General features: G+C 54.1%; 2 protein-coding genes across 5 annotated transcripts; both read right to left on the bottom strand.

Annotated features, from left to right (window-relative positions):
- Window positions 1–3,821: 3,821 nt before the first annotated feature.
- gbx2 (gastrulation brain homeobox 2) lies at window positions 3,822–8,206 on the bottom strand. Its single transcript, XM_039755131.1, is given in 3 exon segments — window positions 3,822–4,439; window positions 7,451–7,736; window positions 7,739–8,206. Coding segments are annotated over 3 exon segments (996 nt in total). The 5' UTR covers window positions 7,922–8,206; the 3' UTR covers window positions 3,822–3,912.
- Window positions 8,207–13,702: 5,496 nt separating this feature from the next.
- asb18 (ankyrin repeat and SOCS box containing 18) lies at window positions 13,703–23,268 on the bottom strand. Of its 4 annotated transcripts, XR_005634007.1 has the most exons (6): window positions 22,888–23,268; window positions 18,545–18,812; window positions 15,642–16,146; window positions 14,459–14,572; window positions 13,923–14,375; window positions 13,706–13,797 (listed from the first exon to the last, which is right to left on the bottom strand). XR_005634007.1 is itself a non-coding variant. In XM_039755127.1 (5 exons), exons 1-5 carry the CDS (start codon window positions 23,222–23,224, stop codon window positions 14,190–14,192), a joined length of 1,410 nt encoding a protein of 469 aa, XP_039611061.1. In that variant the 5' UTR covers window positions 23,225–23,268; the 3' UTR covers window positions 13,703–14,189. The 4 variants fall into 4 exon arrangements, 3 of the variants coding, with proteins under 3 accessions (XP_039611061.1, XP_039611063.1, XP_039611062.1); XM_039755127.1 differs by having other exon boundaries at window positions 13,703–14,375; XM_039755129.1 differs by lacking the exon at window positions 22,888–23,268 and adding an exon at window positions 20,527–20,735 and having other exon boundaries at window positions 13,703–14,375.
- Window positions 23,269–23,800: the final 532 nt, after the last annotated feature.

Raw genomic sequence — 23,800 nt, 5'->3', positions numbered from 1 at the left:
CCCCGCCCCATTCCTCAGGCTGCGGCGAGGTGCCCTTATGGTGACCGCGAGACGCTCTGCATTCTGCACTGGTGGCACTCGTCTCAGATCTGTCCTTGCTTTGGTCTCCATGAGTGTAGACGATGATGAGCTGGACGGCCTCAAGTTCTCATAAAGTGGCTGGGAGCGACTTGGTGGCCGCAGTGAGAGGGACGTCCCCTGTCCTCCCAGACTTCCAGCCAGTGCATTGGGGGGTCTGTCTTCATGCTGAGAGTGACAGGTGACAGAAAGTAGGACAGGACAATCACAAAAGTAAAAGACCTCGGTGAGGTGACAAGCACATTGGGACTGGACAGTGGCTGCCACCTGGCAGTGTGTTAGGGACCTCGGGGTCAACGTGCAGCCTTCAAAAGGGGGAGTCTTGGGAGGGCTTTAATCAGGCAGGAGAGGCCCACAATGATGGTGCCCACGTCACAAACGAGAGCTGCCAGGTAAAGTGGGGGATTTTTGAGGTGTGGAGACCGCCGAGGAGCAGCGGGGCAGAAGGCCGAGGTCACCCTGAAGTTCAGGAGCGGCGAGAAACTGAGAAGAACAACAGCTATGGGTGGCAAAAAAGGCAAATGGGTTAGGGGCACCATGGCAGTGGTCACCATGGTAGTGGCCTTCTAAAGTGAAATGGCAGTTACAGAGAACCGGTGGGGCCTCAGCTGGAAGGCGGTGCGCCATTGGGGTCTGCGGGTCACAAAAGAGACACAACGGCACAAGAGTGGGCAACCAAGCTGTCTGGAGAGCAACGAGGAGGAGAGACGGGCAGAGGTGGACATCATTAAGATGGCGAATATGAGGGTAGGTCATATAGCGCCCTGAGCATGGAGTGCAAGTCCAGCCACTTAACACACTGGAGTGGGCACATGGGCACCAGAGGGGGTCTGATTGGGGACACGGAGAGCAAGAAGGACGAAAGGCGTCACAGTTTAAGCACATGGACATTGGAGGAGTGGAGACCGAGGGGCTTGCCGGGGTCCGAGCCCCTTGATGATGTCACTGGTGGCTGTGCCCTGTTGTAGCATTCGTGAGAGGAGCCGTTCTGAGTGCTGACCACTGGACGTGAGGTAGGACTGGTGGGCACTGGAAAAATGAGTCGGGGCACAGCCTGTGTGCCCACCGGGCACCAGCCACTTGCCATCACTCATGTCAAGGCCAATCCAAACCTGCTTACCCTGATGTTGGTTTGCAGGGAAGCCGTCCACGAACAGGATGCCAGCCCACTGCAGGGTGAACACACACACACAGGGCACACCAGGGCAGTTCACCCTGCCTTGATGTCGGACTACCCGTGGGCAGGCCCAGTCCCCTTGTGTGGAGACAGCAGTGCCACTCTGCCACCCCCAACTGAATGTTTTCATTCCATGTGTTTGTCAGTTGCCCTGGTATCCACCTGGAAGCGTCACAGGGTGACGGGATGACAGGTGGTCTGAGAGTGTGCCCGCACCAAAGCTCGCTGCGCTTACTTCTTTTCATCTCCCGATCGAAGCCCTTGGCTTTTCTGCCACTTCTGATGCTCCCATTTCTTCTTCTCCTTCTCCTGCCACCAGGCTGTGCCTTTTCTTCTGACGCCTGGCAAAACAAGGGCATGGAATGGGGTGCCAGTCTGTGGTGGCACCAGGGGGTCGGCCGGAGCCATAGGAGGGTCACAGTGCAGACCCCACAGCAGAACCACGAGGTGTTACTTGCAGCTCGGCCCTGACCAAGACACATAAGATGGCGACTGAGAGTGGCATTGCAGCCCCAGCGATGAAGCGAGAAGCACAGCATGGCAGTCTCGCATCACAAGCTGGCACAGGACATGCATGACCTCTCGCCATTGCCATCTGGGGGGGTCGGTGGCGTGTGGGCGCCTATTAGGGCGAGCCATTCGTCAGGCGTCCCCTCCATCAGAATTAATCATGGGGAGTTAATTTGAAGCTCAGACAAGTTGCTGTTAATTTAGTGCAGGAGGGACTTGCTGGAATGAAAAGCTGAGGTCCCGGCCAAACCCCTGGGGTCTCATTTATCAGCCATCCGAGACGGCCTGGCTTGATTACAATTTGCAAAAAAATTCATTAGAGCGAGGACGATTGTCAGACATTTCTCTCGCTCGCTCGCTCGCCTGCCCGCCCGCCCGCCCGCCTGTAGCTCGGCGCTCTTCACAGCTGACTCATTAGGTGCCAAATGAGAGCCGCCATGAGGGTGCTGCTGCCCGCCCGCTGCTCTTTTCTTTCGTTCTTTGCAGAGGTTTGGAGACGGCGGCCCGAGCTCTGTGCATGGCGCACTGAACGTGAGGGCCTCGGCCCGTCGCCGTGCCCAGCTGATCCGACAGCCGGCGCCTCTCTCTGGGATGCCCGCTCCTGGGTCAGTCTTTTTATTGCGTTTCAGGTTTTGCGGGCCTGATGTCGAAGGTGCCAGCCCGTGGCCTACTTGGGTCTGCCAGAGCCCTGCGCCATCCTAAGCGGCGGGCACGTGGACAGGTGTGCCCGTGGTCTTGAGGATGCGCACACGTGAGTCACTTTTAATAAATCCTAATTAGAATGCAACGCTGTGTCTAAGTAGGTCACATGGAATGAGGGTCTCACTTGAAGGCTTGGCATTTCCTTCGAGTAATTAGGCCTTAACCTTTGAGGGAGCGAAATGAATCGTATTTACCGAAGGTGAGACTCGCCCACTTGATCATTTATTTGTGTGAAAAATAATCGGCGTCCGCCAAAGGCAACTGCGTATGTGGGCCGCACCAGAGGATGGACGCCTGGCACGAGGTGGAAGTGCTTTGGCGTGATATGGCACCCTGCTCAGCTGAGATGCTTGGTGGGCCGAATGTTCTCAAACTCCTCGCCTTCTTGTGCCCGTCGGGACCCCCAGGGCGCAGTGCCACAGGGTCACCAAAGGCGATTCCCGATGCATCGATTATCTGATTCACAGCCAGAGCTTGGCAAGTCTTGGGCACCGCCGGCCAAGCCATCATTACAGGACACTGAGAGCTGAGGGTCCGTGCCCAACGAGCTTGTCGGCTCTAAGGTGGGCTTGTAAAGGCTGTGGGGTCCTACTGACCGGTGCTGGACGTTTGGACGAGCCTCACGGGTCACTCACTCGCCGCCGGACCAGCTCTTCATCTTCTCAAGGCTTAACGGGGGTGACGATGACATTACATTTAGTCACCTGGCTGGGGTGACCCTTGGGACTTCCTGCTCATCTTAAGGCCCTGCACTCTCAGAGCGGGCACCGTGCCCACTCCCAACCCCTGTCCCTACAGTTTGACCCTCCCAGCGCCACCGGGCCATCAGGCCGCCACTCACTCCACGACTGCGACGCTCCAGCAGTGACAATCAGACGTGACTTGGCGAGGACGGGGGCGGCGCGTTGTTGTCATGTTTCCATCAAACAGATGAGGACGACGACCACAAGGTGAAACTGAAGATCAACATGTTTAATGGCGGCCGCGCCACCCGACCTTGGGTTTCGATTGACTAGGCTGACCTCAGCCGCCCCCTGCCATAACGATGAGCTCGATGCCAGCCAGAGCGGTGGCACACCTCGGTCGAGCCATCACATTGGGTTCAAATGAAGCGACCCAAACGAGTGGCCGCCACTAAGTGAAAAGATCAGAAGGGCGACACATCGGGGATTGGGCATCAGTTTTATTCACACAAGACTTTAAGAATCGAGGGTCTCATAGAAGAAATGGTTTACATGTACACAAAATAATAAATTAACATTTGACTTGGTCGATGAATCCGTCGAGTAGAAAAAGCCGAGCCGATAGAAAGCCTGGCAGCCCAGACCAGGACGTCCCGGGCACTGTCTTTTCAGGGCTCCCAAAAACGAGGCGTCCCGCGGCCTTCTGGTTCCCAAAAACCACGACCACCACCACAGCCCCCCACCAAAGCCCACAATCCACCCTCAGGGCCGCGCCTGCTCCAGCTGCTGGTGTTGGCTGCGGATGGCGAAGCGGCTCACGTGCACCGGGATGGGCACCACGATCTTGGGGTTCCGCGAGGGCTCGCCCGTCTTGGAGTTCACGTTGCCGGCCTTGACGCGTTTCCATTTGGCCCGCCGGTTCTGGAACCAGATCTTCACCTGCACCTCGCTCAGCTTGAGCGCATGCGCGATCTGCGAGCGCTCCGTCAGGGACAGGTACTTCTTGCAGTGGAACTCCTTCTCCAGCTCGAGCAGCTGCTCGCTCGTGAACGCCGTCCGGCGCCGCCGGTTCTTGCCGCCCTGGGACGCGCCGCCCGCCGCCGCGCTGCCCGCCCCGTGGCCGCCCTCCTCCTGGCCGCTGTGCCCGTCGCCCTCGTCCTTGTGGCACGCGGCGCCGGGGCCCGTCGGGTTCTCGTCCGAGCTGTAGTCCAGGTCGCTGTCCATGGAGAAGCTCTCGTCCTTCCGCTGGCTCTCGTCCTCTTTCGCGTCGTCTTTGCCGTGAGCTCTGGCTGCCCCCCCAAAAGAGAAGCAGAAGACAAAAGGAAAGAAAAAAAAAAAAGAAGAAGAAGAAAAACGTTAGAGAGAAAGGCTGGGGGGATATCACTGCAGGCGGGCGCACACGCGGCGACCACCGAAACGGGGGAAAGGGGCGCCAGCCACACACACTTGGCATCAAGGTGGGCGAGCGAGGGGAGCAACCGGGCAAAGACCACCACGGCGCAAGGCAGGACGGAAAGGACGGCGCGAGAGGGTTGGATATCTATGGTGGATAGATAAACGGGAAAGGCGCTATAAAGAGGATGGACTGACATGGCGGAAGAATGAACGTTTACAGGGAGGGAAACAGGAAAGGCGCTATATTAGGATACGTATGTATGTACACGTGAAAGGCGCTATAGCGGAGACATGTAAGGGATGGACATGTGGCTAAATATGACAGACAGACAGACAGATTCACCGCCAATGACGTCAGTAACGTTAACGGCACAAATACCGAGAACGGTGAAAAAGGAAAATGACCCGCACGTCCTAAACTGGACATTTCAGCGCTTTGTACAGTCGGGTTCTGTAAAATCGGTACTTTCTACGTTTGGCATGAACTCCACACCGATACGTTAAAGGCGCCATATACGGTAACTGATGAAGAAGTAAATACGGGCACGTTAGAATAGATGGACTATAAACAGACCGAGAAGGGCATTATATAATAGAAAGGCAAAGAAAAGAACTATAAAATAATTAGGAAGATGGGTGAGAAAGGCGCTATATAAACGGACAAACAAATAGACGGAAAAGAAAAGAAAACAGACGGCTAGAAAAACACATGCAGTGTTATAACAGGCGACAGGCTTAAAGTAACAGAGCGAGGCAGAAAGGCGCTATAAACTCAACAGGCAGACAGGGAGGAAAGGCGCTATAAAATACACAGAGGATATGCCGGAAAACAGAGAGGTGGTGCCCTGCTTGTCTGATTTATTTCTCAGATTGTCGCCGACACGAAAGACGTAAAAACAGGCAGCTGAAGGCCTCATGGAATCGTTCGATAAAGAAAGGCGCTATATAACAGACAGGTGTGTGTGTGACTCTGTGTTTAGGTGGCTCTCTGTGTGTGACACTGTGCGTGTTTAGGTGACACTGTGCGTGTGACACTGTGTGTGTTTAGGTGGCTCTCTGTGTGTGACACTGTGTGTGTTTAGGTGACACTGTGCGTGTGACACTGTGTGTGTTTAGGTGGCTCTCTGTGTGTGACACTGTGTGTGTTTAGGTGACTCTTACGCTGTTTCGGTGATTTTTCCACGCGAAGACTTTGCTACGAGCGCTGAGTTGCGGCGCCGATTGCCGGACCGCCCGGTTTTGCGACTCTGCTTAACTGAGTTTGTGTTTGTGGTGGCCGACATGGGGACTGTCGCGACAAATGTGACAAGCGCTCACCTGCACACACGACTTCGAGTTTCGTCCGTACGAAATAACCGAAAGAGACTCGGCGGTAATCAAACGCACGTTCACGTTTCTTTTTCTCTTTTCTTCCTGTTTATCTTTCCGCCCGTCTGTCTTTATGGCGCCTTTCTGTCAACCCAGCAAAGACAGCCAATCTGAGCGCTGGCACGTGCCAAGTGGGCTCCTCATACGGGCGCGTTTGGGGTCACCTGCGCCATGTAAAGGCTGATTTCCTTCGTGCGCGTCCCTCTCTCTATATATCGCCGTTTAAAGTCGCCTGACCTCGTTTATGTCACTCGAATGTCACACCCTGAGGCGCCTCAGTCAGGTAAACGCCACTTGTTTTGTTTGTTGATTTTTTTTTTTTGGTTTTCCGTTTCTTGTTCTCTTCTCGTTCATTTTAAAAAGACGCGCGAGGTGCCAGGGCTACGTTGGCATTAAAACTTGTTAAAAAAATGACACGCGAGGCAAAAATGGTCACCTGGATATTTAAATTCGTTTGTCCAGAAATTCGCGCGACGTCCGCCGTACAAGTTTGTCGTTTTTTTATTTCTTTAGAGCGCAGCGAACGCACTGGAGGCCCGTGAGGGTCACTTCTTCTTCTTCTTCTTCTTCTTCTTCTTCTTCTTCTTCTTCTTCTTCTTCTTCTTCTTCTTCTTCTTCATTATTATTGGAGTTATTATTATTGTGGTTATTCTAAGTCGAAGTATTAACAATAGCATGATTGTTGTTGTCATTTTAAAACAAAAGCGATGACCACGATAACAAGAAATAATAACAAGAAATAATAACAAGAAATAATAACAAGAAATAATAAGAATAACAATAATAACAATAACAATAATAACAATAACAATAATAAACGCGTTTCTCTTTCTTTTCAGTGCAATTTAAATCTGTCAGCCCCCACATCACACTGAATTATTTGCTGAATTACACGGGGGTCCCTTCGTCGCCATCCCCGCGCTTTTCTCACGTTCGTTTTTCTGCCCCTCAACTGCTCGACCCTGAAGAAGAGCGGCGGATTGGGGGGCGACTGGGGGTCCCGCGGCTGTGGACGCGTCTGCCGTGTGAATGTCAGGAATTCTTCTTCTATTTTTCTTCTTCTTTTTCTTCTTGTTTGTCTTGCAGCTCTCCTTCCGACATTCGTGACGGCGGCAGACATTTGTCGGCCTGTACAGACCCTCGTCCTGAGCTCGAGGGGCTTTCTGTTCGGCGGCGCGTTTTCATGGCGTTTCGGCCGTGATGGACGCTCCTCTTTGGCGGCCACACTTCAAGCTGCTGCCCGGTATGCCCTGCGAGCGCCATGTCAACACTACAGTAAGTGGGGCACGCGCTGGGTGAGGGGGGCACCATAGGCACCTTCAATAATAATAATAATAATAATAAATGACAGCATTCCTCTTTCGCGCCTGCCTGCCCCTCAAAGCCACCCCCCGACCCCTCAAAGGCTTTCGGGTCATCGTCTCACTTGACACTCACTAACTTTGTCGCCTTTCCCAGACGGACTTGGCCCAAGCTGGCGCACCCTCGGAGGGTAATACAGCGATGCCAGGCTGTGTGCCCGCGCGCTCATACTCACCTAAAGAAGACTGCACGGCCTCGGACGCCTGGAAAGGGGACATCACCGAGGTGTCCTTGGACAGGTACCCTTTGCCGTCGTCTCCCTCCTGTCGCATCTCTTCGGCCGACATGGACTGCGCGACGAATTTCCTCGCCGCCTCCTGGTGCTGAGGGGAGGCCGAGAAGCCCCCCGGCAGGGTCGCCATCAGCGTGGAGGTGAGCGCCATGCCCTGCGCCAGGCTGGAGCAGAAGCCACCGGGCAGGCTGGGGATCTGGTGGTGGGGGTGTGCCGGCGGCGGCGGCGGGGAGGCGGCGGGGGCGGCAGGACCACCGGCCGGTAGGGCATGAACATCGGGTAGCCGGTGTAGACGAAGTGTCCCGGGCTGGGCTGGGGTGGGCCGCCTATGAGGGAGTCGATGCTGAAGGCGGTGCTGCTTCCCAAGGGGCGCTGCATCATCATCAGGGACGGCGGGCTGAAGGCTGCACTCATAGAAGCTGCGAGGCCGGGGCAGAGTCGGGGCAGCACCGGAGAACGGAGGAGAGGCAGAGTGAGGGCTCGGCGGTCAGACCCGCTCAGGTCTGCGGCATGTCCACGATGGGGGCCGCTGGAGTGGAGAAGAGCAGGGAACAGAAGATCAAATCCCGGTCCGCCGCAAGGAGGCCGGGCCCCCCGAAAAGGCAGACTCGCGGCTAGGCGCCCGCAACTTGTCCATTCGAGCACCGACAACGAGTCCGGGGGGTCCCGTCCACGCCGAGCTCCACCTTCCAAAAAAAAAAAAAAGCCAAACCAAAAAAAAAAAAAAATCCCCAAAAAGACCAAATCGGCACCGCGGTCAGGACGGAGCAGCTCGACTGTCGCAAGTGTCCCCGGCGCGGCAGGCTGCACGTTTAAATTGCGCTCCTTCTCCTTCGTGACAAGTCTGGCGTCCCGGCCACGCCCCGGCACTGCGCGCCTCCCATTGGTGGAGAGAAAGGACGCGGCGGAAAAGGGGAGTTTGGAGGCACGGCGAGGACCGAGACCACCAAGTCCAATTCAGGGGCGGCTTGTATAGCGCCTTTCACTGGGGCGGGTCGAATGGAGATTACAGGCTTGTTGCCCTGTAGAGCGCCTTGCACGGAGCAGCGCAGGGGGACAACGCAGCGCAAGGCATTAGAAACGATTAACGACATAAGAAAAGAAAAAGAATCGATTGAAGAAAATTAGTAATAAAAATAAAGAAAACATAAAAAAAAGGAAACGAAAATCACAGGCTTGCACTTGAGGGACCGTCGGCGGGATCTGAAAAATGACATTGAATCAAATCACGTGTACTTGAAACAGTCACTCGGTGAAAGGCGCTATAAAACCGAAGGGAACTGAATTGACAGACGTGCGTCCGGAGAAAGAAAAAAGGGAATGTGCCCGTGTCGCCCCCTTAGATGCCAAACTGCGTGTCGTGCTGGTGGATGGAAATAATACAAATAATGAAGAAACGAAAACTGAAGAAAAAAGACGGAATTTAAGACAAAGAAAAAAGAAAAAAAACGAATACATAAAGAAATAAAGAAGAGGTAATAAGTGCTTTAGTGCATCAGTTTACATTAGATTTGATTATTATCACAAATATAAAAATAACTAATAATAATAATAAAAATAATAATAATAATGCTACCACCGCCACCACTAACTACTACTGCTAATAAGCGCATTGAACAGGGGGGAGTGTTAAATAAATAAAATACCCAATTATTATTCTTATTATTAATATTAATCAGATATACTTTATTAATTCCGGAGAAAATTCAGTTTTTTCATTTAAACTTTATTTATCCCGAAGGAAATTCTATTTTTTTCTATGATTATTATTATTATTATTATTAATAATCGAATATACTTTATTAATTCCGGAGGAAATTCAATTTTTTCATTTAAACTTTATCCCGAAGGAAATTCTATTATTATTATTATTATTATTATTATTATTATTATTATTAATAATAATATTAATAATAATTATTAGGGTTAGGGTTAATAATAATAAAAAAAAAAAAAAATAATAATAATAATAGAACGAGTGTTTTTTTTTTTTTGGCTTGGTTGTAAAGCTGCCCACACAGTTGGCATATTTCGGTGTTTTTTCGCCTTTTTTATTTTTCTTTCTTTAGCACCGGGCATCCCTGCCGTTACATTCATTCCCGTTTTTGAGGGACACCCCGCGCACGTGACGTCGCCTGAAGCGCTCTTTTCTTTTGATTTCGTTACTCTAAGGATGTCGCCTGACAGGTGGGGCTGTCCCGTCCAGCTCCGTTCCCAGTACTGGACCCCTCACGCACGGCGCTATATTTCACGCACACGCCAGACTCCCAGGCTGCCCGAGCACAAGTCGCTTATGTCGCCGAGCTCGTTTGGGCAGACGCCTCTCTCCGCGATTTTTTTCCTTTTTATTGCCGCCGAATGGCCTGGCGCTTGGCACGGGCACAAGTGCCAGTCCCTCGCTGGCTGGAGCCCGTAGACTTGCTGAGCCGTGGCGGGGTGGTCAACGACGGCTCCCCCAACGAGTCTGCTCGTTTCAGGCGCTCACGTCGGTGGCTCGGTGAGGCCGCCTTACCGGACACGGAGGTGATGCTGCGCGTCTTGTCGCGGCCGGTCGCCGCTGTTGTGTCCCCAGGCAGGTGCACGAGCAGAACTTGGCCTTGCAGCCAAATGTAGAATTAATTGGAAAATAAAAGTGCATGGCAATCGATGGGCCGCGCGTATCGACGGTGCGTGTCCCCCTCGGGGGTCTCTCTCTCTCTCTCTCTCCTTCTCTCTAGCGCCTTTAATGAGGGATTTTGGACGCGAGTTTATCTCGGCCCATTAGCCTTTGACCTCGAGGGCTCGTGAACTCACGCGCGGCCCCGCGAAGAGGCGCGTGTGCGCGCTGATTGATCCCCGATTTGATCGGCGTCCTGTTCGGCGGGCACCGTCTGAGATCCCTTAACGGGTTCCGATCAGCTCCCTTAGCGGGCCCCCTTGCTTCTTGGCATTGGCGTCTGACCTCGCAGTCGCCGTTAGTTTGCCGGTTGGGCGGAAGGCTTTATTCGAGACTGGGCCCGTTGGCACCTCGTCGCCAGGCCTGCCTGGCATCCGCGCGCTCCGCGCATGACGTGCTCTTGTCCGCCCTCCTAGTGGCTCTGGGGGTCGATGTCACCGCCACAAAGGGGTCCTTGTTATCAGAGTCCTCCGTCGGACACGCCGATTTGCAGGACTTCAATTCACGCCCCCTTTTTCACGCCATCTTCATTCATTCACGGAGCGCTCGCTTTAGTTTGGATGTGAAAAGAGCGAAGTGGACTCCATGGGGGTCGAAGAGAAGTCAAAGCTGTCAAGAAGAGGAAGAGGAGGAAGAGGAGCGCAAGGTGCCAATGTTATAAGAGGGGTCACGGGTTTCAAAGATCCAAAAGGTGGAACAACAGCCCCCCCCCCGCCAACTTGTAAAGGGGGCGTCAGGGGAATGCGACACAATTTAAGGGGCCATAAATAAGGAGAGCCGCTGAATGTGGGGCTGCATGGGGGCAAACCCATTCAATTACCGGCCTGTCAGCCTGAAACCGGGGTATGGCCGGGGGTGGTGGCGGATCAATAGGGGGCACGGGGACCCTCGCCGCCAGCAGGTTTGAGACACCTGCCAAGTCTCCAGCGGCCTGCCATGGAAGGCGACTTTCCTAAAGCACGAAGGAGCCGCTCACGCTGCCTGAGGTTTGTCCCCATTTTAAGATGGCATTTGGCGCTGGGCATGCAGTTGCAGACCCCCGGCTGGACCACGAGGGCACGAACCGTTTGAATCCCCTGGACATTTTGACGGTGCCAATGCTCTCCCCATGCCAGAGCGCTTGATGTCATGGCGTGTGTGTATGGTGGTCGTTCGTGGGTACCTAAAGACCATCTGCGTGAAGGTTTCACAAAGAACTTTTATTTGTTTCGATCAGATTCGTAAAATCCCACCGGACGTTCGGCTTTAATAGCCCGCCCACAGGACAATCAAGAGTTCCGTTTTGTCCCCAAATTTCGGTTCCAGTCACACCGCTGACATTTACCTTTAGTTTTACATTTTAATTTAGGTCTCATTTTATATTTGTGATTTCTAAATCGCGTTTTCACACAAAACGGGAGCTCGAAGTGCACACAACCCACGGTGGGCGCGCTTGCGGGGCCCCCCAACCATAGCCCTGTCACCCTTCAGGATCCGAGGGGTCCTCATTAGCGCATGTGAGAGCCCACCTGGACATGAAAGGATTCAAAGCGCGCAAGTTAAACAACACTCGTGTCACCATCACCGACGACCCCTGTCACCTGCTGGCTCACGGCAGGGGACGCCATCGAGCCGAGGATCGTGCACGTCGATTAGCTTGGTTTTACACAGCGCCCTTCACCGAGTGCAATGATACAAACAAACAAACAAACAAACAAACAAACACAAAAGCGGAGTGGAGAAGGCTTTGGACTCAAATGCTACTCTGTGTGACCCTGAGCAGGACACTTTACCTGCCTGTGCGCCAATCGCCAAAAAAGAAAAGAAATGTCGCCAGCTGGATGAAGACGTCCGCCAAACAATAAAATAAAAATAAATCAACAAATAAATGATTGATGTTTTTATTTAAAATTGAAAGGGCGGGCTAAAACGAGGGGGGAGACAGAAACAAGGTAGACGTCCCGTGATCCGGGTGGTCCGAGTTGAGGCAGGTAACTAGAGACCCTCGGGCAGCCGGACGAAGGGACTGGCGTGTTAGGGGTGGGCGTGGAGGCAAAAACGAGTCCAAGTGAGGGCGACAAGACGAGAAGACAAAAACACAAATCCAATCCAATCGAATAAAACAAACAAAAGAAATGCGAAGAAAGGAACAAAGGCAAAAAAAAGAACAAAAAAAAAAAAAACAGTAAGCCGATGAATCGAATTGATACTCAGCTTTGTGTGCCACTGTGGTCACCACCGGGCTCGGCCAACGAAAACGTCACTCGACGTCCTAATGTGAAAAAAGACACCAAGGCGAGCAAAGGCGCTTTTATTGTCCGCTCACTATTATTATTATTATTATTATTATTGTTGTTGTTCTCCTTGTTTTTGTTGTTGTTACTATTTTTATTGTTGTATTATTACTATTATTCTTATTCTTATTATTTTTATTGTCCGCTTATTAGTATTATTATTGCTGTTGTTATTATTATTATTTACTTCTTGCTCTTCTTTTTGCTTTTATTGCCGTTCTTTTTATGTTTTTCTTTTTATTGCTGTTGTTCACCGCGCTGCTCCCATGCTGGCACTTAACGGGGCCCTCGTGTCGCTCCGTCGCATGGCTGGGTGGGCCTCCTTGCAGACGGACTTGGTTCTTTGGGCTTTGACGAGAGTCCTAATTTGTGGCGAATGTCTGGCGGGTGAGCTCGCAGGACACTACCGACCGGGCACACCTGAGCCAATTCAAGTCGCGAGCCCCTTGTTATTTCTCAGACCCTTCCTCGTCTCACGCATTTTCAGGAGGGGACGGCCACTCAATTCAAACAGGCTTTGGGGGCGGCGGTCTGTATAGCGCCTTGTAGCACGTGACGTCAGCTCGCGCAGCTCCAAGGGCATTTCCCGCCCCCCCAAAGCTCGCGCAGGTCACCTCGCCGAGATCCCAAACTGCAATGCAGACATTAAACGGCAGTATTTTTCAATTAGAGCTGACGAATTCAATCAAAATTCCATAGATTAGGATGAAATGAGCCGTGGGTCATTTACAAGGGGATTTAATTGCACAGCCATTAGACAAATAGTATAGTAGGCACTGTCTCATTATCAATCATGTGGGGGCATCAATACTCGGCCGGCGGGGGGGCTCAACACTACATGCACCGCAGTCGGCCGCCTCGCCACAGGCCAGGTAGCCCCCCCCACCCCCCCACCCCAGCCGTCGATCGACCCTTTTGTTCACTAAACCCGCGAGAGCGCACTGGCTGTCCAGTTTGGGGGTTGAGGGGGTAGTGTAGGAACCCTAGGGGTCGTCTGGCAGACAGACCCCCCCTCCCCACCCCCTTCCTGAGCCAAGTCAGGGCCCCCCTGGCGGCCAAGGAGGTTGGGGGTCCTATCGGTGAGTGTCCCCTTTGCAAGTGACTGGGCAGCCCAATTAGTGGCTGCCTGAACCCCAAAACACCCCGGTGTTCCCCGGCGCTGCCAGGCCCGGCTGGTCTCCCGTTTGCCTTACGTGGCGTTCGTTCCCCTGCAGTTGATGCCATTATGTGGTATACTGAGGTCTCCCCGCTCTTCCATTTGAAGCCCCCTGTATTGTCGTGGCACAGCTTTGAAGGGGTGCGCAGGCAGCAGACCCTCATTCACTGCAACAAAAACACTCAGTGGTGCCACCTGCTGTCGCCTAAAAGAACAAATGAGGGGTCAATTAAAAAAAAAATATAAGAAAAGAGCAGAGCGCCCCCTGGTGGGCAGAAGGTGGCAGGGTTCAAATCGCAGCAGGCGTTTATCTTTCTCTTGCCAACCCACCGTGCCCGTCACCGTTGAGCCACACGTCAAGTGAGTCTGCAGTGCCACCTACAGGCGCAGACTGGAAAATCAACTCGACTGAAAGCAGGAAGTGGCAGGCGAAGAGGGAGCCAGGTGGGGGGCTCGGGGGTCTACCTTCTGCGGCCTCAGCCAGCTGGGCACAGTCTCTATACAAACAGCCAGAGTACGGTGTGCCTGGAAATTCCCGATGCCCATCTTCTATTTTACCCTGCCATAGGAGCTGGCACTGAAAAGTGTTATTTGATGCTAAAATACGACTCCCTCCGGCTCCAGCAGGAGATAGCGGTGCAAAAATGTGGGCAGTGGGAGGAGCGGCACATACAGCTGGCACTGATGCCCACACAGCTTCCGGATGGCACAGCGGCACAGGTGCTGCAGCGAGCGCGGGGTCCACTCCAGGGCCAGCAGGGACTCAAAAAAGGGCCGGTGGGCCTGAAAGACAAGCACACAGAAGGTGGGTGACAAGGGGGCTTGGGCCTGGCATTAGGGGCACACTTGCGCCACGGCCCACTCACCTCAAAGGTGTCTTCTGGTATGGCCTCGATCCACTTGGAGGTGACGTCGAGTCGGCTGTAGGCATTGAACAGGACCTCGATGGCCTTGGGGGCCGCCGCACAGGACCTCAGCACCTGGCACGGGAGGGCAAAGGCTCAGGTTACAAGCTTCCCACTCTGATGGCACACACATGCCACACGCAGTCAGTTGACATGATAATTGTGACTTGTGAGCCTGATGACATTGGCAAACCTGCAGCTGAAAGAAGGGCACGCCTGACCCGTCACTTTAGTTAGAGTGGGCAAACTGGTAGTGAAAGGGCGCTATATTGGGGTCTTAGGGAGCACAGTCCACGTGTCTCTCAGATGGTCATTGTGACAAATTACCCACTGAATGTGTGAAATGTGAGGGTGTTTAAGGGGTGCCAGGGACCTTCCAGAAGATGCCCCCCAGTGATCTGGAATGCGGCTAAAGAAGCGGGCGCTGCCTGCGCTGCTCCAATGGCGGCTCTTGTCTGAATGTGACTAACAGACAGGGTCCAGCATGAATATGACCCCTTGTAAATGTGCGGACGTGAACACGCCTCCAACGCCACCATATATGGACGATGCCAATCAGCTTGATGACGATGCTCGTAGAGTGGCCCCCCATCTGAAGACCCCTCCACCTGCACTCGAGGCCATCAGGCTGTGCTGCCTAACTGAGCGTGCGAGATCACGTGTGGAATGATAGTGTTCTGGGGGTCCGGGAGGGATGTGAGGTGCCAGCTTCTGCTCTCGGTTAACAAAAGCAGCTTTATTCTCACTGGATGCCCCATTGCCATACGAGTGCCCTACAGTGCCACGGCGGCACATCGACTTTTTATGTTGGCCTGTACGACTGAACCATACGGAAAGTGCAAGTAGTGCCTCGCCAGTCGGTCAGTGGCATCCAGTGCAGTGGGCACGCCAGCGTGAGGCTTGATGGAGTGACAGCTAGTAGCTGACAAATAACCCAAAACGTTCTTCAGTGCAAATACGCAGCATTGGCCCTCGTAAATCAAATCAAAGTAAAGTACAGCCCGTGCGTCATCGTCACCATTCTGAGGCATCACATCCCTGATGTGCCATTCAGGTGGCTCAGAGTTGTCGTAGATATGTGCCACGTTCCCCCGTCAAACCCCAGGAATGGCCTTCAGCCCAAAGACCCCCGAGGCCCCCCTACCTTTAGGAACGCCGGCGGCCAGACCTTCTGAGCCCCGTGGTTGAGCAGCGTCTGGACGGTCAGGTGTGGCTCCATGTCCAGCTTGATGACGGCGTTCTGCAGCACGGTGGAGAGTGGCGAGCCCCCGTTGTAGTCGATGGCATTGACATCGGCCCCATGCCCGAGCAGCAGCTGCACCAGTCCATGGCTGGCATTCCGACAGGCCTTGTGCAGGGCGCCCCTCTTGTCCTTGTCCACCGCACCCACGTCCGCCCCGTAGAGGAGCAGCAGCTGGCACACCTGCACCTGCGTGTCCTGTTCGTCGGGGTGGCTGGCCACAGAGCAGGCAGCGCCCAGCGGGGTCTCATCCTGGCTGTCTGAGGGGTCCACCGCGGCGCCCCTGCGCAGGTAGAGGTGCACGTGGCTTGGCAGACCCCTCTTGGCAGCCACATGCAGTGGCGTCTCCTGCTCGTCGTCGCTCGACTGGTTGATGGCCGCTCCGTGCCTCACCAGGAGTTTGGCACACCTTGAAGACACACAAAGAGTGGCACTCGTGTCACAGAGCGCACAAATGGACAGGGGAGGGTCACCTCACAGTTCAGCTCAGGTGTGAACTGTGGATCTTGGGAGTGAATGGACGTGACCACTAGAGGGCACCGCCCCATGGGGTGACCCATCCCTGTCCTCATAGCAGCACTGCCTAGCAGTCAGATGTCAGATGCCTGGATATGAAAGGCGCTATATAATGGACAGGAAGCCGCTTGTCTGTTCCAAGAGTACGTTTGGCTCCCTTTTGCCACCTCACATCTACTGAATCAGGTGCTAAATGCGGTGCCCGCTGATGTTGGTCAGGGCCTTGTGTAGTTTTGGAACCCCAGGGTGGAGTGACGGGTGACTTGTGGGGGTTGACCTATTTGTGGGTGAAAGGCGCTATAGCTGATTGAGTGGCATTTGTGGTGAGCGACTTACTGATGTGTCATTTACGTGTGCCATAAGGCGCCTTAAAGAGCGAGGCCCCCCATGACCGCTGAACTCTCATTTTCAGGTGGTCTTGTGCTCCTGACTCAGCCTGGTCACAGGTGAGCCAGGGGCACAGATGGGCGGCCTATTGGCCAGCAGTGAGGAAGCCCAGGCCTTCCTGCTGGCTTTGAGGTGCGCATATTCATTGGCACCGGTGCTGTCAGATGGACACGGGGTCAGCATCATGACGTGAGCACACGACAAGTCAGTGGGCATCGGTACAGAACAGTGACCACTATGGGGCCTAAGGCCACAGAAAAGGCAGCAGAGTGACTGGCATGTGGGTGAGTACCTGTACTCAGGGTGGCACATTTAAATTAGTAGGCTTCAGCCAGTAGCAGGAATGCTGCCAAGTACACTGGGCACTGGATTTCATGTGGCTGTGCCAGAAAAGTCATTTGTATGGAGACTGTGCCTCTAGATGCTCACCACTAGGGGGCAAGCGTGTTTGAGCGAATGAGCTCAGGGTGGCAAATTGAGTCAACGGGGGCATTGAACCCACATTATCATACTGGCAGGTTCACTCCTGGTGCCGCCACTTGTCATGGTACGTCTTTGTTGCGCTTTTTAATGTTTTTAGATTTTCTGGTGATTCAGTGTGCAGTGAACCCCTCGAAGTGGGCATCGCCCTTTCAACACTTGGTGTCATTTGCACCCGCGTCTGCTCTGCTTGTCATCAGCAGGATTCAATTGGGGAGCAGCAAAATGAATTCATAGAAAAAAGCATCAAAAGAGCATTTTAAAGTGGGACGTGCACAGAGACCACCAGGGGGTGCCACATCAACTGCTTACCTTTCCAGTCTGGGCCCATATAAATGAAAAGATGCCCTCAGAGTGGCGCATTGAGTCTGGAGGGCATTGAACCCATGTCCTTTTGCTTTATAGTTCAACACTGGTGATGACCACAGACACCTGATGATCTGCCCGACTGACCTCCTAGCTGGCACTTTAGGGCTCGGCTGTAGGGGCACTGCCATCTGCCAAGATGCCCATTTCTTTGTGCCTCTTCCATGTGATGTCACATAAATCATAAAGACGGTATAAGTGAGCCGCACTCAAGTTCAAATTGATGCCAGTGCCCGCCCGCCTGCCCGCATGCCCGCCTGCCACTCTAATAGAGATCTCTGAGCCGGGACGAATCAAACCTCATTAGGCCTGATGGAGCCAACATGTTCAGCGCGGCGCCCGCTAATGAGCTGACGGCCTGCCATCCTTCAGACGCTAATTAGCCAGACGAGGCCCGTGACGGGGATGAATGATGGCGGGCAGGTGACTGACTGGCGCTGCCACTTGAACTAAAGTCTCGGTGAGGCCTTGCCAGCCTAACATGGCACATCCACCCCAATCCCCCAGTACCGTCAGCATGCCACTCACTGCACCTCTAAACCCTCGCTAACTTCCGCTCAGTTAGTCTTCCTCATTCATCAACTGTCCTGTGATAGAGGGGCGCCACAACTGGATTACATGGTGAATGATATACCAGGGAGGGTGCCACGTACAGGCCACTCTGACCCTCAGCAGGAGGCTAAAAATATCTGAGGGGCAGGATAAAGTCAAGCATAAACAAAATCCCAGGCATCTTGCTGGGCCCATCGACGTGGCAGGGTGCCCGTCCAACACCTCCTTATCAGACTGAGCATTTGTAAACAGCCATCCATTCAAATATCATGTCTGCCCACTTAAGTCCCTGTGCCCACCTGTATTTGTTGACCCTGTCACCTCCACATGCCACCCCAATGCAACTCACTGGCATCACCTGGTGGCAGAGGGGAGTATCACTAAACCCCTGCCAGCCTCCCAGGCACTCTCCACAGCTTCATCAGTTCTGGCCTCCAGCCCACCGGTGCCCACTGACCCACCCCGAAACCCCGCTGGTTTCCTTTGACTGAGAAGGTGGCACAAACCTGAAAGACTGTGGGGTCCTGCAGAGGTGCAGGGGTGCATGGCCGTCCTCATTGAGCAGGTTGGGGTCAGCCCCGTGCTCCAGGAGGAGCTCCACGCAGTCCGTGTTGCAGTTGGCACAGGCCTCGTGCAGCGCCGTCCTCCCGCCTGGTGCCAAGTTGGGCTGGGCACCGTGCTCCAGCAGGTAGCGCAGACAGTCGGTGAAGCCCTGGGCGGCGGTGATGCATAGCGGGCTGGTGAGCTCTCGCTTGTAGTCCAGAGACCAGAGACCTGAGGAGGAAGAGGAGGCGCTGGGGTTAGTGTTTATAGCGCCTTTCCTCCGCTAGCTGTGATGAAAGCTGACAGGAGAATAAAAGCACAGAGACAGAAGGGAAAAGAAGTGGGAAACGCTTCCCGATGTGAGAAACGTGGTCCCTCGTGGTCTGCGGACCCCCAGCTCCATGGATCAGCTCATTGGAGGCTTGCAGGCCCTCATCAGCCAGTCTGTGCTCTGATTGGCTGAACCATTCAGGTATGTAAATGACCTGGGCTGAAACGCGGGTGAATCCCTCCTGCTATGCCACTGCACTGTGCCAACAGCACTCAGTGTGTATGGGGCGGGCCTGCCCATCTGTTTTCTAATCGGTTCAGATCAGGACATACATGAGCACCTGGCACAGCATGATGTGGCAGTGAAGGGTGTTATATAGCGTCTTTCAGCACTGGAAACTCTTTCCGTATTTTTACAACGTGCATGCTGGTGGCTGACATGGAGTCAGAGGTGCCAGTTTAACTTTGAGCCCATTAGCCACTAGGGGGCCTCTGTGCTGGACGGCAGAGTTGATGGACCCTCAGGCGCCCTGTGAGCTGTGAGTGCCACTAAAGCCACTCGTCACCTTCTGCCACCAGTCACTCCACAGCAGGGGTCTTTTTTTTTAAAGTTCATCGGATTTTATTTGAACCTGAAATGCAGTCTGTGATGCCCCCTGGTGGACAAACTGCCAGCCAACTCACCCACCCTCCCCTTTTTTGTTGCTTCCTTTACCTGAGACCCCAAAGGTCACCGCACCCTGCGCCTGCCACTGTAACTCGTCCCCGCTGACCTCGAAGAGTGTGTTCACGTCCTCATAGTGCTGCTCCCTGAGGGTCCTGACGTCCTCTAGCACCCCTCTTTGGAGGGACTGGTAGAACCGCTCTGAAAAGCCCCCCTCCGTTGTCCGTTTGTCCGGCAGGGGCTGTGACTTCAGGCCGAGGGCGGCCACCTCCTTCACCCGCGTCACCACCAGGCCGGGAAGCCCGGCTAAAGTCGCTGTCCTGGGCATGTAGCGCCTTACAGGCGAGCCGAGCCGAGTCCTGGGAATGCGCCTGTGTGCCTCCTTATAAAGACCCCCGCGCCGCACTCGCCTGCCTTTTGTTTTAAATTTAGAGTTTGCCTGTCGGTCAGATGACCACGGCCTCTCGACGTGCCTTTGGCGCAGGTCACTGTGTTATCAGGTGCCAGCCGCGGGCACACTGTCACATGGTCACAAAGGTGGGGGTCTCAGCCATCATGTAGGCACACAGGGACACTGCATGACAAACGCACGCACGCACACACACACACACACATACACACGCGCGCACTGTGGGTCACCATGAAGCCCACACATGAACTTGAACCTTGAACTTGTCCCTCAGCTCAGCACCATCTCCCTGTCACACATCAGGTCATGCGTCCTGGAGTGCCCCCCACCATCCCATCGCTTGTTTCCACCTCACAGCCTGCTGGTCTGTGCCCTGCAGTGACGGGCAATCCGCCAGGGTGGGCTCCTGCTTTGTGCCTGTCGCCGCCTGGACAGGCCTTTCCTCCACACATGGTGAGAGTGTGTGTGGCCTGTGACCATGAGGAGGCGCTCTATGGACAAGCCAGGTGACGCCCCCATGTGTGGGCACTCGGTCAGTGTCCAGCTGGCTGCCCTGGTCACTCTGCCCGTCAGGCCGACATGCGGTCATCGGTCAGACGCACCTCGCTTGCTGGCCGTCCATCGCAGTTCGTCACTCAGGATTTCAATCTCCTTGTTGATTTCGTCCACATTGGAAAAGCCACCCTGGAGGTCCTTCCAGTGCCCGTGGATGAGAGTCCTAAGGGTGGCTGGGCAGCTAAACCTGGGCACTGGACTGTGCCTTCTGGGGCAGCCTTGTGTTTGCATGGCTGTCTCGTCTTTTTCTGGCCAGGCTGCTCCTTCTGGGCAACAAAGGCTGGCGAGCCACAAGGTGCCCACCCACTAGTGGCCACAGCCTCTCCTGTCCTCATCTGTCAACAGGTCACCTCTGTGCTATCCTATGTATGCGGAGCGCCTGATGTCACCAGCGCGCCAGCCTAAAATAGAGCGCAGCTATTGTGGACCCACGACGCCCTCTAATCCCCACTTGGATCGCCCAGATGGCTGCAGGGCTGACCGCGCCAACAATGGGGGGATGTGAGGGTCGGTGGTGGGCTAGGAGGGCAGCAGCACATTTTATATAGTGCCTTCCAAAGACCACCCAGCACTGCCAGGAAGTGATGTCACCAGCCACTAGGCCAGCCTGACACAATAAGCCTTTCACATATATAGCGCCTTTCCTTTCAAATGACCCTTTACTGTCTGTCCACTCATGCAGGGCATCACCCCAAAGCAAGGTGGGCAAGAGGCAGTTTGATTTCAATTCAGTGCCCCCTGCTGGAGTGACCCTGCAGTGGCCCAGATGTCTCAATGTCACCTCCTAAATGACCCTCCCTCTGTGGTGTCATCACAAAGAAGGTCCAGCCGGAGACAAAGTGGACCCCCGACAGAATACGGGGGTGACCTCAGATAGCAGGCCAAGGTGACTGCACACAATAGTGGACAGCGCTGGGGGTCTACAAGGACAAGGAGCCCCCTCTGTTTGTACCTTCCTACACCAGTAGGGTGGCCCAAGAATGTCTCATGTTATCATGGCAGCCACCTTCCATGATGACCGCTGGCTGACTAGTGTCCCCTGTCCTTATACCCCCCTAGGGGCCAGAGCCTGGAGACCACCATTGTGCTGGCACTATAGACAGTGGCAGGCGGACTGCAGGAATGTATTCATTTTTTTGCCTTTTTTTAAGTCTAGGCAGGGTACCACATGCCAGGCTGCCCTTGGCACACAATCACGGATGCAGATGTGCTGAGTGCTGATCCTGTCCACTGTACCAGGTGTCACACAGCTGCAGCCATTGACCCTGTGACGCCTGAAGGGAGTCGAGGACACAGGCCAGGACAACCGATGACATGCCATAGTGCCAGCACTTGAGATAGCAGATGGCACCCGTGAGCACCATGCTTGACCTCACTGGCTACAGCAGCGAGAAATGACAGGGGTCACTTGTTGAACTTGCTCAGTCTGGACCGTGGGGGGCTCAGAGACCTGGCATTACTGCGTTCAGGATAGATCCAAAAGATGGCAGGCTTATTGATTCAGTTGTTGGCATCCTTCAACACTGGCTAAGACTAAAGCCCGTGCCTCATCATGGTAAGGCACTATATTGTGTTGTGAAATGTAAACTTAAATATCTGATTGACTCTGAGACCCCCGACCTGAGTGCACAAGGCAGCAGCTTGCCCAGCAGAGGGTGCCAGCTTGAGGCGCTCCACAATGAGCTGACTTTGACGGTTCAGTCTTGAGGCGCCATCTAGTGGCACTCCAGAGCGGTGCGCCCACAGGCTGCAGAGCTACAGTAATACGGAGGAGGTGGCAGTGAGAGACCCTCAATCAGGTCCCAAGCTTTCTTTGACCCCTGAGATGGTCAGCGGATGTGGAATGGACCCCTCAGCTTGACCAGAGAGGGCAGATTTGCCAATGTTAACTCATTCTTTGTTTAATTTCTCTTGGGTATCTCATTTTGTATTTTAGTGGGCATTCAGACTGAGCTGGCATCCACTTCGGTGGTCAGAGGTGCCTTTTGAATGAAGCTGGTCAGGTGACCACCTCTGCCATTTCTTTTGTTCCATAACCTTCCAATTGGTTGAGAAGACAGAATCGAGACCCCCTCACAGTGTTGAGGGCTACTGTGCTAACGTGGGGTGGAGGAGTATTGCTGGGCATTTGGTGCCAGTCTGTGGTCACTTGACCCAAAATATGCCACCAGCACTGAAGAAAAAGCTAAACATGCAATATGGCCAAGAGAGACCTGCAGGGTCAACAACTGTCAATCATCAGCCTTTGTCACAGCCCCCATCTATCCCCCCATATACTCCGAGGCCATGGGGTATCTGGCTGTACCCATTTTGTTACCTGGGTTCAAAACAAGACCATTCTGCGCGAACCGTTAAGCCAGCATACAGTCCATTCTCACCGGGCACACCTGGCACGGCGGGGGGCTTACCTAGCAGGATGAGGGGCGGCAGCTCCACAGAGGGGCTCTTCATCCAGTCATCGTTGGACAGCTCGATGGTGGCATCAACATGTTTGGCGCGCTGAAGTAAGTGGCATGCGCCCGCACCGTCATGCTCCTCTAATGTCCTCCTCAGACGCTGAACAAACCGAGAATGTGCCGGGTGGTCGATGGCGAGTCTCTCAGGGGTCTGCATGGGTGGTGCGGTGGACAGCACTTCAGACGTCCTCCTGCGGCCCCCTGATATAAATAACGCCGCGGCACACAGATCACATTTCTGCACCAGGGCTGCAGCTGGCCTCTGTGCTTTGGCAGCTGCTGGGCCCATGTTGGCATTATGTGGTGGAGAAGGGGGCCACAATTTGACAGGGGCATGGAATAAATGGGCCATTTCTTCAGGGACACCCCCTGGGTTCATCTTGCATAAAGTGCAGATGAGGATGAGCTTCACCTCAGGGGGGCGCCATTTGTATGTGTGGATGAGGGGCGGGAACTACACAAATTGGCCGCTACCCCCCCATCATGTGACCGATGCATTTTTACTGTTGCCAAGATACCAAAGTTAGATCACAAGTCAGTCACGACTGGGAGGCAGGCCAGGGGCGGGGCTTTGGTCACCAGCTGACTGTCCAATTGGCACACAAGCTCCATGGGAGGACAGCGGTGGGCAGCTATTATGAGGAGTGACAGAGAACTCCATTTAGAACCCAGGGTGTAAATTAGGAGAGACCAGACGCGGGCACCAAGTGGGCACCATGTGAAACGGGTCGGGTGTGTTTGTGTGGCTGCCTTCTGTGGCGCTTTGTCCCTCTCTGAATTGAGCAGTGAGTGGGGGGGAGGGAGAATGCCCAAGTAGGTGCCACTCCAGGAATTCCACGCTTGCTAGTGTGGGCAGGAGGTTGTT

The sequence above is a fragment of the Polypterus senegalus genome, chromosome 6, assembly GCF_016835505.1.
Source record: "Polypterus senegalus isolate Bchr_013 chromosome 6, ASM1683550v1, whole genome shotgun sequence".
In the NCBI taxonomy this organism is placed as follows: domain Eukaryota; kingdom Metazoa; phylum Chordata; class Cladistia; order Polypteriformes; family Polypteridae; genus Polypterus; species Polypterus senegalus.
This window is presented reverse-complemented; position numbering and strand designations above follow the sequence as displayed.

Bases quoted from the DNA above. Each gene is read 5' to 3' on its own strand.
- asb18 (XM_039755127.1), bottom strand. From the start codon at position 23,224: ATGGGCCCAGCAGCTGCCAAAGCACAGAGGCCAGCTGCAGCCCTGGTG. The intron at 18,813-22,887 runs GTAAGCCCCCCG...CTTCCTCCTCAG, and splicing joins GCCGCCCCTCATCCTGCTAG to GTCTCTGGTCTCTGGACTAC. The intron at 14,376-14,458 runs GTGAGTGGGCCG...CTTGTCTTTCAG, and splicing joins TACCAGAAGACACCTTTGAG to GCCCACCGGCCCTTTTTTGA.